The 14,050-nt window shown below is 36.5% G+C and overlaps 1 protein-coding gene across 1 annotated transcript in view; it reads right to left on the bottom strand.

Annotated features, from left to right (window-relative positions):
* Positions 1 to 7,526: 7,526 nt before the first annotated feature.
* The window catches only part of IFT56 (intraflagellar transport 56), a 45,211-nt gene continuing 38,687 nt past the window's right edge, over positions 7,527 to 14,050 (bottom strand). Inside the window, exons 16-19 of the mRNA XM_079304538.1 lie at positions 12,694 to 12,800; positions 10,436 to 10,569; positions 8,585 to 8,719; positions 7,527 to 7,969 (exon numbers count right to left, since the gene is read on the bottom strand). Coding sequence (XP_079160664.1) covers positions 8,608 to 8,719; positions 10,436 to 10,569; positions 12,694 to 12,800 — 353 coding nt within the window. The 3' untranslated portion in view covers positions 7,527 to 7,969; positions 8,585 to 8,607. The remainder of the gene's footprint in view (positions 7,970 to 8,584; positions 8,720 to 10,435; positions 10,570 to 12,693; positions 12,801 to 14,050) is intronic.

The raw sequence follows: 14,050 nt of genomic DNA, 5'->3' as shown, positions 1-14,050 counted from the left end.
GCAGAACAGGGGTCATTTGTTCCTTAGGATAACAGTAGCAAAATCGATTGTAACTAACAACATTTTTCTAGTTACATCTTATTTTTTCTTAATTGTAAATAATTGTTTCTGCTTCTGGTGTCGAGATTTCTTACAGGGGCAAGCATGCAACTTTTGTCTTTAAGCTTTCCTAGTGTTAAGGGTGAACTCAGTAGAGTTTGACAAATAAGCTGTAAAATTCTACAGTAGTAATGATTCCAGGTAGTGTGTGGACTCTGTCTTATATGGCATTAATTTGGGGATTATAATCTCAGTCCCTGAGATGTTTTTTCTGCCAAGGAGTGAATGCCTAGGAAATTCCTCTTTGCAGGTTTATTGTTTACTTTTCTAAGAGGGAAGAAAAAACAGAGGTGAAAAAATTAGTTAGCTTCTAATTGATTACAAGAAAATTCAAGCCACTGAACTACCAACATAACAAGTAATAGGACAAGATAAAGTTGACCTCAAATTACACCAAAGGGGGTTTCAACTGGATATTACGGAAAATTTCTTCAACAAAAGGGTTGTCAAGCAAAGGAACAGGCCACCCAGGGAAGTGGCTGACTCACACTCCCTGGGGGTATTTAAGGAGTGTATAGATGTGGCATTTAGGGACAAGGTTAGTGGTAGCTAGGGTACTGCAGAGTAAACTGTTGGATTCAGTGAACTTAAAGTTGTCTTTTTCCACCTGAACAATTCAATCGTTCTTTAAAATAACGTTTTAGTTGAAATCCTGGATTTTTATTATTTTTTTTAAATAGAAAGAATTGCAAGAAAATTTCATCAGAAATAAACACAGAAGGGATTTTGTGGAGGAGTACCCAGTAATATGCGTGGGTGTGCACACGCAAACACACACATTTCCCTTGAAAATACAAGTATATAGAAAGGGAGCAGATTTCAATGAACTGGCAAAGAAACTTAAACTGAAGAGCATCTGCCTGTTACATGTTGATTGTGATGGTCACTTAAACCCTACCTAAGCAGAGTTTAAAACTGAACAGGAGCTGTCTTTGATAAGAATAGATTTGCTTAATGGTAGCTCTTTTATGATTCACACCTGCTAATTCGAGAGTGTAAAAACACGTAGATGTTTACAGAGATTGAGAGGGATTATGTGCTATGGGGAGTTGTCCCTCACTTTTTTTCTCCATTTGCACCATTTCTTTAAAGATACTTGTAGCATGGGATGCTTATCTCCAATGAAAAGCCTGTTCCATCAGGCCAGCACCCCTGGAGGCTGCTGAAGATTACCAGGCTGTCTGAAACTTTAGTCAGGTTATTGTCTTATCTCTGTATTCTTGTCTGTCGGTTTTATTCTCCCAATGGTAATGAAAGCCACACAGGAATATGAGTCATGATTTCCTATAGCTCTGCCACCCACCTGTAACAGCAGTAAGGAGGACTAGCCAGGTAGGGAGTTCTCAGTTTGAATTGCAATTTCTATACTAAAAGCAGTAGTAATGCTGTTTAATGAGGTAAAAGGGTGTGGAAGTCATTCTCAGAAGTACAAAAGGTAATAATGTGCCACAGATTTGCCCTCGCTCAGGTTTTCTCTTGTGGGTGTTGATCTAGTACAAGACAAACACTCTCGGTGTCCTTGGGAGTGGACTCAGGCAGACTGCTGGCAAGAAGAACCTTGGTCACTTGCCATGGTGATATTTTCTAGTTTTTAGTGAAACATAAATATTGTGATAATTATAGGAAACTTGTTTTTATTAAATGCTGTAATATATTTACAATTATTATAGTTACTGTTCAGGCAACACCTGCCAAGCAATGTTCATCCTCCCAAAAAGGAGAATTTAATGTAATACATATATGTAGATGGCAAAGCAATCTTCTAAAAGTTATTAAGACATACAACATCATATTTGCTGTGACCTTGAAGAAATGTTTTTCTTTTTCGTTCCTCCTTTTACTTTCAGACTGATTTTACCAAAACTCTAATTTCCTAACCAAGTTTTTAAATCCCTCTCAGCACTTTGGAAACCACTTTTACTGATGTAAATTCCACACCTAGGTAAGTGCACATTATCACAGACAGCTGAGAGTGATTGCATAAACAAATTACCACATTTTTAACATTCATACAAGCTTATGATCAGAATAGTCAGAAGCATACTTTGCATGTGCAGTTCAGCATTTTCATACTTCCATGATTTTATTTCCAAACCAAATTGCCTTCAAAAAAGCAAAGCACATATTTATCACCGAGAATTAACTACACACTGAACTTGCAGATTCAACACAAAGCTGCTTTTGATTTTATGCCACAGCATAAAATTATTATGATTTAATGCCACAACATTAAAAATAGCATCTGAAAAATTACATATGAAAAAGATTTTTCATACATGAATAATTTAAATAGACAAATGAAATTATTTAAAACTATTTTCTTTCCACTTCAAGTTGGATTTTGAGATGACAAGAAATGTGAAGTTTTTTGAGCATATTAAAACAAGTGTAGAATAGCAGCAATAGAAGTGACAATTGTAAGAATATAGTGGACACTACATACCTGAAATGCTTGTGAAAACAAGCTACATTTTCTGTATAACAGTTCTATTTCAAATGTAATTTTTCTAACCTTAAAAGAACTACCCCTGACACTGGTAAGTAATAGTACACTCTACTCTTATCTGAACACTTCCTCTATGTTTTAAGAGACTGATTATTCTTAGTGTCATGCTCATTTCTAGTCTTCCACAGGACTTAGCATTTTATAAATCTGAAAATATCTTGTGGCTCAGAGGGGGTGCAAGGGGAAGAGGGGAGAAGTGGAAACCAGCAGTACTTTAGCAGCAGCCCAGTAGGTCCTGCAAGGCCCATCACACTAATGGGGAGATGGAAAGGGAAAACAGTAGGGAGCTAGAACGTGCAGAATGAAAAGTGGACACAGTGATAAAACCTATTTGAGAATAACTGGCTAAATGAGTCAGGAGTCTTGTAAAGCTTGCCTCAGAAATTACTTTGTTTTGACCGGAAAATAGCTCTTCTGCCTTTAAATGATGGGGAAAACCACCACAATTTTATATAGGCAGCTTCTCAGTATGTTCAGTAATGACTGAGTTCAGCACATGTGGCATCATGAATAAGTCAGGCAAAAGTAAGACTGAACTGGTAGAATGGAAACACTAGGATAATCATCACTATGGGAATATACCAGGCTTGGTTTATCAAGTTCTATAATTTAATTTTTGTAACATTTTCTTAGAGACAGTTTTCACACATAGATTCATGAGACACAATGACACATGATATGAGTTAATTCACCAGCTCTGCAAAATATGATACTGAGTTTTGTCACATAATGGCTCCCCATATAATGGCCTCACCCATTAATGTAAGGCAAGAAAAAGACTAAAGTAGCTTTAGAGTAGACATGCATAATGATCCCATCATGCTTAAGAAGGAAAACATTATCTAAGAAAATTGTAGCTATTACAATGAGCAATGCAGCTGTTGAAATTGGAGCATGGTTCTTTTCTACATGATGTAAACAATATCAACATTATTACACGTGTTCTTAGAATGCTACCTTTTATAATTCTGCATTGCTGTGTGTGTTTTTTCACAGAACTGATCACATGGAAGTTGCTCACAGTGATCAAGGTGGAGTTTAAGGCTCATCAGTCATCTCCAGTTAAGGACCAGCTTAAAGTGTGGTTTAAGAACAGCAAAAAACTCAATGCATTCCTAGGTTCATGGAACAGCATACATAGTATCCCACTTTTTAGTGTGATTCAGCTGTATCTGAGAATCACTACAAACTATGAGACAGCATATTTCCTGTTCCAATAACTGGAGGCCCACAGTCTTGAAGACCAATTGTAAAAACATAATAAAGATCATTATTTATTTATGGCATTATTTTAAATTCTTCTAAAGAATTACTAAGAATAGTACAATGTGGAGCAACTAAGCACAATTCAATCATGTAAGGATGAATTGAAACAGAAGTTCTTTTTTTATTGGAAGAATACACTGTGTCTTCTAAAAAGTCACAGCTCTTACTAAATATAGACATTACTTTTATTTTTAAATCTATAAATAGATGCTAGTGTAATTCATCAATTAAGTGGGACCTGTAAGGAATTTAGGAGCTGTTCCTTGGCCAGAAATGTGAAATGCCTGCTTTATTTGTTCCAATGAAAACTCTACAAAGTCATAGGTAACCTTTTAGTGTGTGGCTAAATGTGATAGCAGGGTCAAAAAAAAGAGGTGTTTCAAATTATGCAAAAGGACTTGAGCAACTGGACTTTATCAGTCTCTCTGGGATGCTGAAAAGCTCATCTAATAAAGAATGAATGGGAAGTATCTCCTATCACATAGATCTTCTACAAATTTAGCTGAATATAAGAATATTGCAGTTCCTACAAGTGCAATGCATAAATTTCTGATGTATCATATACCTAATTTTAAAGAACAGCATAATTCCATATCTGTAAGGTACATGTTAAATAAGTTGAGACTGACACATGATAAAAAGCATCCATCAGTCAGCAATAACAAAGTCTTGGGGATCCTGGAAGTAAAGAGGATCCAACATACCTCTTGATGACCCAGATATAGCTGCAAAACTGTGCTAATAAATAGCTAGAGAGGAACAAACTCATAATTAGTGGGGATAAGAAGTCATGCAGAGTCATCTGCATAAGCTGGAAAACTGAGCCAATTTGAACAAAATGTATTTTTGAAGAAAAAAAGGTAGGCTGTCTCTTCCAAAGGATAGACTGTATTCTGGAAAATACCAGTTCCAGAAAAATCCTAGATATCCTGTTCCATCCAAGAACCAGTTTAATCCAAGGTTCCCCCGTGATAATATGACAAAAAGGGTGATTGCAGTCTTTGAGTACCCATGCAGGAGAACAGCAAGCAGCATTATGGAGAAGCATATTCCTGTGTTACATACAGAGATAAATTACACCCACTGCTAAACAGTCATGTTATAAAAAAAAATCTGTTGACAAACCCATTGACAGTGTTCCAGCCTGCAAAACACCTTTACAGGGGAAGGTGTTTTTCATACAAACAAGAATTGACTTGCTGTACTTTGAGCATACCTAAAGATGAAAAGAAAATTCCAAAGAAAACCAGCAAAAAAACCAAACCAAACCAAAGAATGCCAGGCTTTAATGGCCAACAGCAATGATGAACATTGCAAGAACTGAATATTAGAAAACAAAGCTAAACAAGTTGAATTTAGAATAAAGGTATAATTTCTAACAAAGCAAACATGATTTAACCATTTGAATATTTTTCAAAATAAAACCATGAATTTTCCATTATCCATCTTCAAATTAACACTCCTAAGTTTTTCTGGAAAACATTTTTTGGTAAGTTGAGTTACTTACTGGATTCAACACTGGTGAAATCTACCATCTTTCACTATGTAGTGTCAGGCCAGCTTATCTAGCAGTTGCTTAATGACTTGATTTTAAGGTTACTGGTAACACTAATGCAATTGTCTACTTATTCAATGACCATGTAATAGATCGAAAGGGAAGAAGGAAATTTGGAAATGAAACTTCAAAAAGAGTGTGTGGAAGTTAATTCTGGAGACAATACAGAGGAAAAATGATTGAACAGTAAACAGTGGGCAAAGTCCAGACATTTTCTTCAATGTATGTATAGCTCCCATATAGTGAAGCTACAGGTAGCAACAGCCATTTAGGTAATTCTTTACTTTGTGTCTGTCTACCTAATAGCCAAATTCCTCATTCAAGCTAAGACAGCTTTCTAATGAAGATCAATGAACCAGCTTCCAGCTGAGGGAACCACAGAAACCTAAATGTCTGCTGCAGTCCAGGGCTTAATGTGACATGAATTTTCTTTCACAGTTAACTTGCTACTTGCAGTTTAATTCACTTAGATGTTACTGTCATAGCTGTTGTTCAGGTATTAACAAGTTTATTTCAAGGTTGACATTCTTATCCATCAGGAATGGTCAGCACCCAAGTAAAAGCAGTTACAGGCTGTTTGGGATTTGGCTTTCTCTACTAGTCACTATTAATGCTATGATTGCTAGCACAGTACCTTCTGTGCATTCTTGGTAGCTTATTTTTCCAGAATCAGATACTTATTCAGAGTATAGGAAATAAGTCTAATTTCCATATTCTTCCTTGAAATTATGATGAAGCAATTTCTTTCTGCCTTAGTCTTCCTTTCATTACATTATCTGAAATGCCACTGTTTCAATTTTATATTCACTTACTCCTGACCCAATAAATTTACCCATTTCCCTGACTCTGCACATGCATTCTTCACTGCCTGCTCAGTAGGTCACTTTTCTTGTTTTCCTCCACATCTACTTTCACTCCTAGCCCTTCTATTTAGAATACCTTGACTCCTTAAATTTCCACAGTTTAGGGAAATATGGAAATGGACAGGGATAAAATTTTATCTATTCTTTACTACTTTTCATTTCTGTATCAGTTAAAGCAACTTCTCATCTTTGTTCTTTGAACATAACCTCAGATTAAACAATGAAGCACACATTCTAGATGTATTTCTAAGGTAAAAAGACACCAGTTTTTCTCTACTTTTCTTGTTCTGCATTTTAATAGTACCTACATATTTGTTCTATTACCAAGACCTAAATGCTAAGTATGTAAAACACCTTATTTCATCACTGCTCAAAATTTCATCATCAGGGCAAAGCTCTCCTGTCCCCTGTTATATCTTAAATGATAAAAGCTTTATTATCAGTCAATAAAATGCACTGCTAAACCCCATGTTATTTAGCATATCAAATATGACATTATGGCTACAGTAAATAAAGGTGAGGTTTTAAAAAAAAAACTACTTTCCTGGTCACAGACAAGAGAATTTAAAATTGGCCCCCAAGCCCTTATGCTGCAAAGCCATCTCACTTATTTCAGAAGATTCAACCAACACGTAAAATGGTCTGTAATGGATTTGGATGCTCTTCAGCTCTCCTGCAGGGTAAGCTTCAATAAAGGAAGTAATTAGATGCATTTAACATCTGCTACAAAGTCACCAATATAGTTTTTTCAAGCTTTGTACCAAGATTCATAATTGTATTCCCAATCTGTTTCCAAGTTAATTAAACTGAGATGGAAAAGAAAAATGCTGTTCACGAGTAAAGTGTTTTGCAACTGCTTTCAGTGAACGCTGCTCCTTTCACTTCTCTTTTGCCCTGCTGAAAGGCCTATTGTTGCTAGCGTGATGGATCAGTTTCTAGATTTAAGCACAAGTAGCCACAACTATCCCTGTACTTCTAGACACCTGATACCCACATTTTTTGCTTAAAGCCGTAAAACCAGACAGATTGTATGGCAGAAAGGTGTGCATGTTTCACATACACCCAGCTCCCTTAGTTTCAGCAAACTATAAGATTAGGACCAAGGCCATTGGTTTGCCTTTTACCGATTAATGAACACTTGACAATCAGCCACAAACCTTCCCTCTTCCACACCAAAATGAATATACTATTTCAACTTCTGCAATATGAAGCAATACAGACCAATCCAACATTCAACTGTAGATTCAAATAAGAGCTTTAATCAATGCACAGACAATAGAGAATATGGTATTCTGAATTCCCCTCAAAGGATAAAAAATACTTATTTAAGTATTTTACAAATTTATAAAAGGTAAAGTTTACTTTCAAAAATAATATAAAAATGGTTTTTACTACCAAATATATAACACATTTTTATGCTACAACTGTTGCCTTCTCTTAGAATTATGTATTCTCTGAACCGTTTTCCATAAAAATACAGTAGAATATAATAAATAAAAAAGTATAATGAATATATTGCTCAGGACGGTGGTAAATGCTCAAGAAAATAATTCAAAAGATCTTTTATCCATCAGATTGCTAAAGTTCTCACATGAACTGCATTAACATGAATAAATGTTTTGAGTGTTAAATTTCAAAGTGAGATTGAACAATACCATCAGTCAAATAAGTCTCCATGCTCTGAAAATGATTATAAGAGAGAAAAGAATCCTTAGACAAAAAACCCAAATCAAAGTATTAATAGTTGAAATTCATTCAGAAAAGGATACTCCTTAGAATATGGTTTGTATTTTACCCCAGACAGGTAATCCATTAAAGTCCTAAAGAAGAGAGACTTTTTACAAAGGCGTGTAGTGAAAGGACGAGAGGGAATGGTTTCAAACTGAGATTACGTTTAGCTTAGATATCAGGAAATTCTTTACAATGAAGGTGGTGAGGCACTGGAACAAGTTACTCAGAGCAGTTGTGGATGGCCCATCCCTTGAACTGTTTAAAGTCAGGCTGGATAAAACTCTGAGGGACCTGAGCAGCTCTGAGTGAAAGCTGTACCTGCCTATGGCAGGCTGGAACCAGATGATCTTTAATGTCCCTTCCAACCCAAGCCTTTTATTGTTATATGATTCTATGTCAAGCCTCTTGCAGTATCTGATACCCTAGTAGTGCCCAGTGGTATCACTGTCACCATCTCTTTTTGCCACATTCCACTATTTGCTGAAGTAGCTTTGACTGAGTCATGTAACAAATTCTTCTCTAGAGGCCAAGACCCTTGTCTCGTAGTCAGACACATCAGCTCACCTGGTTCATTTTGTGACATTGACTCAAACAGGGACTCTGTTCTCCTTGGCCCACTTTTTCATGATACGAACAATGTATTCTACTTGAGAATTACCAGTGCTCTTCAGAAGGTGCAGTACTTCCCGCAGAGTCTCTCTACAAATGTGAAAAGCAAAGATTTAAGTGAGGGTTAGACCCAACTGATACAATAAACTACTCACATCAAACTATTTCACAAAACACATCCTCTGAGACAGAGAAGAATGTGGAGACCCAGAAAGGTGCTTCCAACTAGGGAATGCAACCCCTGTTTTGTTCCCTGGGTCAACCCCGTGCCCTCTCCCTGTTGGTCAGCCTTTTGGTCACTCCCTGTTAACCCTTTACCCTAACCTCACCCTTGTGCCACCCCCATGTCCCCTGGTAATTGGTTGGTCCCTGATGCTCTCCCCGCCCTGCTCATCCCATAAACCTAGACCCCCACAAGCCCCTTTGCCTTTGATCCCTGAACACCGGACGATGCACGTGTGGCTGAAATAAACATCTTTGTAAAACCTGAAAAGGCCTTTCCTGCTCCTTTACCCCAGGCAACATCTAGATACAACAGAGGACCATTCATCTGCAGTGCTGGGATAGGTTAAAATGCACACTAGATGTGATCCCAGAGACAAAAAAAGCAACTGACAAAAAGTTCTTGTACACAATTGTAAAGAAATTATAACTTAAAAAAAGTCATCAAAATGTAATTAGTTTAGTGTGTACATATGTCTGTATTTGTATACACAACCTCACTCTTGCAAAATTGTTCCCCAGAACAAACCAAACATAAAAAAAATCTTTAATTTTATTTGCTAGTCTTAGCAAACATCTAGCTTAACGCTGCCAAAGCACTTTACACATAACACAATACACATAAACACAAATAATATAGAAATCATAATTCCTAATAGAATAAACCTATTATTATTAAACCTATATAAATCCTGCTGCAGTTTGCCAGTTAGTTTACAGTAAGAACTTAAATGCATATTTTAAAAAGCAGGCAAGCTATGTGTATTTTACTGCATCTGCTGCAGTGATTGCTAAAAGGACACTTGAAAGGTATAGTAGCTAATGAGATTATTCCAGCAGAGAAGTGAACATAAGAAAGGTGTAGAGGCCAAGACACACACCAACCAGCCATGTAGGAAACAACAACTTTGGCCAGAGGACAATGGCCATCTGGCATCACAGCAGAATATTCACAAGGGAGCAGTTCTTAAATACAGATTCACTATTCTCATTCCCCCATCCAGTGAAATGGGCCAAAACCAAAATTATCAGTAACACAGATGATTTCCTTTAAGCTTTCATCAAGTAAGTATACTTGTGTGACATGGTCAGTGTCTTCAAAAGGCAAATTTTAATGAAAACACAGTCTCATCTACTCTTTGTTTAGAGAAATCATGTATTTTTTAAAGTGTTGAGTTAAGGTTTCTTTAGTTCTGTTCTATGCACTTTAAAATGTCATGTGATAGTTTTCCATTCTTACCCCATCAACATGAAATGATGTTTTCCCCCTATTCATGAACATACTACTACACTTATGACCTAGCTTTTCCTAGTGATAATGACTAAAGTATTTTGGTATTTTATAGCCCACAGCTTGCTCATAAATTATTCTCTACCATATATTCTATAACTGTTGGTGTGGAAGATACACTTCAAGTTGAAGACTGCACATGGAGCCTCTGGGCAGAGTGTTTATTCTCTGAAAGGTCAATAAAAGACTGGAAGATTATATGTAGTCCTAAACCTGAGATTATGATTCTGGCTTACAGCTAGCTGAAAATAGAAAAGAACAAAATAAATTCAGATACAACACAGAATACTCACTTTGCTTCTCGGCCAGCTAAGATCATTTGAAATACACCCACACAAGCACCTCTCTTGCCTTCCCAGTATTCAGGATTATTGTCCAGTCTCTCCAGAACATCAAAGGCTTTGGCTGAATAGTAAAACTGACGCATCTGCACAGAAAGTGAAACATTATTCCTGACCACCTTTCAGAAGCAGATTAAAAACACTGAGCTCAGTTTTCTGAAATCAGCAGCAAGTTGTAGAAGCAATGTGCATTTTCCTGGTTTTCTCCAGGCAGCAAATGACATAGTACTGGGACACTGCAGTTGGAGAGATGGGAAACAGATGGTATTATAACATCTTTTTTTGAGGTGCCCTTATCCAGTGTCTTACCAACTACACCAAAACCTCTGACAGAATATCAACCTTCAACTAGTCCAGACATTTGAAAATGAAACATTTCCTCATGTACACATGGCCACATATTTATCTTCTGGGTTTAACTTATATTTTTTCTTTGCTGTTACAATACAGTACAAAAGAAGATTCAATGACTCTGTGATCCAAAATTTTCCACAGAATAGGATAATCCAGTGTGTACCCTATCTTTTCTGCCTTAGGTTCTCTACTTGTAACTGGGAACCAGGAGCAAGTTGCTTGGCAACAGACAATGCAAAAAGAGTGACCAGATTAACTGTGGCTTTTGAAGTCATCATAGCATATCTCATGTGGGCTGTATGAGTGTTCTCCATTTGGGCAAGCCTGAAGGGCAATGTTGTTTATGACTAGCATCTTCTCATGAGAGATCACGTAAGGTAGACTGAGTACAATCTCCCGTCCTTTGGTAGCTAGAAGCCTGAAGAAAAAAAAGTACAGGCTATGGGAGCTACATTTGGAAACCTTAGTCAAAGAAACACTGGTACTACAGGATGAGTAATAATTCTCTTTTCTTCACAAAAACCTTGATTTTAACCACTGGTGACTGGCAATAGAATAAAGATAGCGAGTATGAACACTATCAGATGTGTCAGCTAAAAAGAAAAATCAGAATACTGGTCTACCCAAATTAGTATCTGATCTAAGCAGGTAGAGGTTTAATGGTCTCCTTCTATCTATAAATCTAGGAAATGCTTCACTCTATGTCATGTGCTGTTCCCCATATGGACAAGATGGGCTATTGCATAAAAATCATCAAGAAATTAGCATGAAATCCTGCATGCCAACTTTTTCACTGAACAATTTCTATCAGCACAGCAATGAGGCATCCAGCTACACCAACTCGCAGGACACTGTTTACCTTTTCCATCCATGCTCATTCTGTTTTCTTTTGAGCAGAGCCTAATGCAACTGCCTTCTTAAGTTACATCTTTGGTGCTGTCTGTGGACCTCCAATATAATGCAGTATTTCAGAAACAAAATGTCACATAAAATCAAACAACTTGGACCTTGCCATTTTGTTCAAGAGGTATAAATGGCTGCTAGCATACAAAGATGAATCATAATACTAAAGTAACCATTTTGGAGCAGTCATTTATGGCCATATGTAGACACATAATTAGGCTGAAAAATTTAATTCTACAAATGCAGCTTTTAAGAGCTCGAGATAAATCTAAAATATGGAGCTACTTCTCTTCAGGACAAGAAGGTTTTGAAAATAATTTAGAAATCAACTGATTTAAGTGAGACTTCTAATGATCTAGAGAGAGGTATTTTACATGAGGTGTGATTGTCAACTTGCTTTCACAAATTGCATCTACAGGAAACACTAGAGGCATAAGCACTTGCTTGAGCAACTAGACTTTTAGGGTGTAATGGTAACTGAGTACTTGAAAGATGTACATAAGATAATTATTTCAGTTTAACAATATTGGTTTTGAGATCACAAGGAGTCTCTCCCATTACAAACTTTCAGGAAAACACAATGCTGCCCCCTCAAAAAAAAAAAAAAAAAAAGCAGCATGAAGTATCTTGCTGAATCTATGATAGATTTTTTTCTGTAAAAGTTGTTTGCCATTTCTACCCATAATGAATCCCTAGTAGGAGAAGCAACTGTTATCATTATTGATAGTTCAAGCATTAATTTACCAACATTTTAATCAATGGTTCTCTACCAAGAAGGCCTGTAGGTTAAAATACTGACTAATCCTTGCCAACTCCTTCACATTGTTAGACATCCTGCCCTTATAAAAGAAAGTTCACTAGTGATGACAATGATAAAAAGTATAAAAAAAAAGACTCTTGGTACAGTCACTGAATTAGCATGTCATACACCAAGCTCTAAAGAGAAAACTCACTTTGTAACAATCATTTGCAATGAGCTGCAATAGGTTAAAGGAGTCTGCTGAGGTTTCCATCTTCAGATAGAGCTTCCAGGCTAGCTGTGGTTTCTTATTCATAATATCTGCAATAAGAAGAAAAAGCTGGAACTGTGAAAAGAATATGCTACACACAATATTCAGTGGCAGGTGGAACAGATATTGCTGTAATTCTTTGTTTAATGTAAGTGCCTCAGCCATGAGAATGAGGCTGGGAAGGGAAACTTGTCCTTATCTTCTGCCTTACTAACTATAACAGCCAATTCAGCAGAGAAGACCAGTGTCAAAAGGAATAATTACAGTGTTTATATCTTAATTTATATTTCACAGATAAGCAATTTATATTTCACAGATAAGCAATAAGAACAACTCTCATGATTTCAGACGTGATTAAGGAACAAAATGGAAAGCATCAGAGAAGTTTCTTATGCAGGACAATGAACTATGGCAATCCATTTTTATGGTAAGATCTAGGATTTTGTGCTCTTACACACAAAAAAAATTTAATTGGCACCAAACTGAGGTCTTTAATACTTGGTGCCCACATCAGTCTAAACATTTAATTCCCATGATTCATAACAAATCAAAAGAAGAGGGAAGAGGTTGAAGCCCCTCCAAGCATGACAAAACTTGTCATTACTAGAAAAATGTTTCTAAATTCCTGAGATCCTGTGCTGGTTTTAAATTTGTGTATATGACTAGAATTTTTCATTGGTCTTTAACTTTAGACATCACTGGTATACACAGTTAGAAATAAATGAATCTGAATCTTCCATCTTGAAGAGGAGAAATTCTTCTAGGGTGTTTAAACACAAAGGTTCTATTTCCTGGTGATAAGAAGACATTCTTTTGAATCTATGGTTGGTATTCATAATTCCAGGCTCATTCAAACACTGGGAGAAAAGAAAGCTAAATTAAGTTTTCCTTTCTTTTTCAAGCCTTAACATCTGCTCTGAGAGAACCTGGCTGTTCACATAAGGATCACTCTTGTGCTTTTTTAAAAGAGGGACTGCTTAGCTTGTTATATCTGTGTCCACTGTGTCTATACTTATACTGCAGGTTGAATGGGTGGTAATCAACAATAAACATATAACACCAAGTCACACAATTTATAGACTCTTCTCATTTAGGAGGCAGCAAGACATCAAATCAGATTTATCTCTCATCAACTCCAGACACCATATACAATGGCAAACAGCCAGTTCTCAATTTCCAACACCAATCTACCTAGAGCAATGCAGTTCTGTGCTAATCCAATGTTTTTTGACCTTCTCTTCAAGAAGCATTTGTTATAAATAGTACTATAATACTAAACAAAAAATTACATTCTGTCATG

The sequence above is a fragment of the Erithacus rubecula genome (genome assembly GCF_903797595.1).
Source record: "Erithacus rubecula genome assembly, chromosome: 4".
In the NCBI taxonomy this organism is placed as follows: Eukaryota; Metazoa; Chordata; class Aves; order Passeriformes; family Muscicapidae; genus Erithacus; species Erithacus rubecula.
Note: the sequence above shows the minus strand (reverse complement) of the source record. Positions and strands in the feature narration are given on the sequence as shown.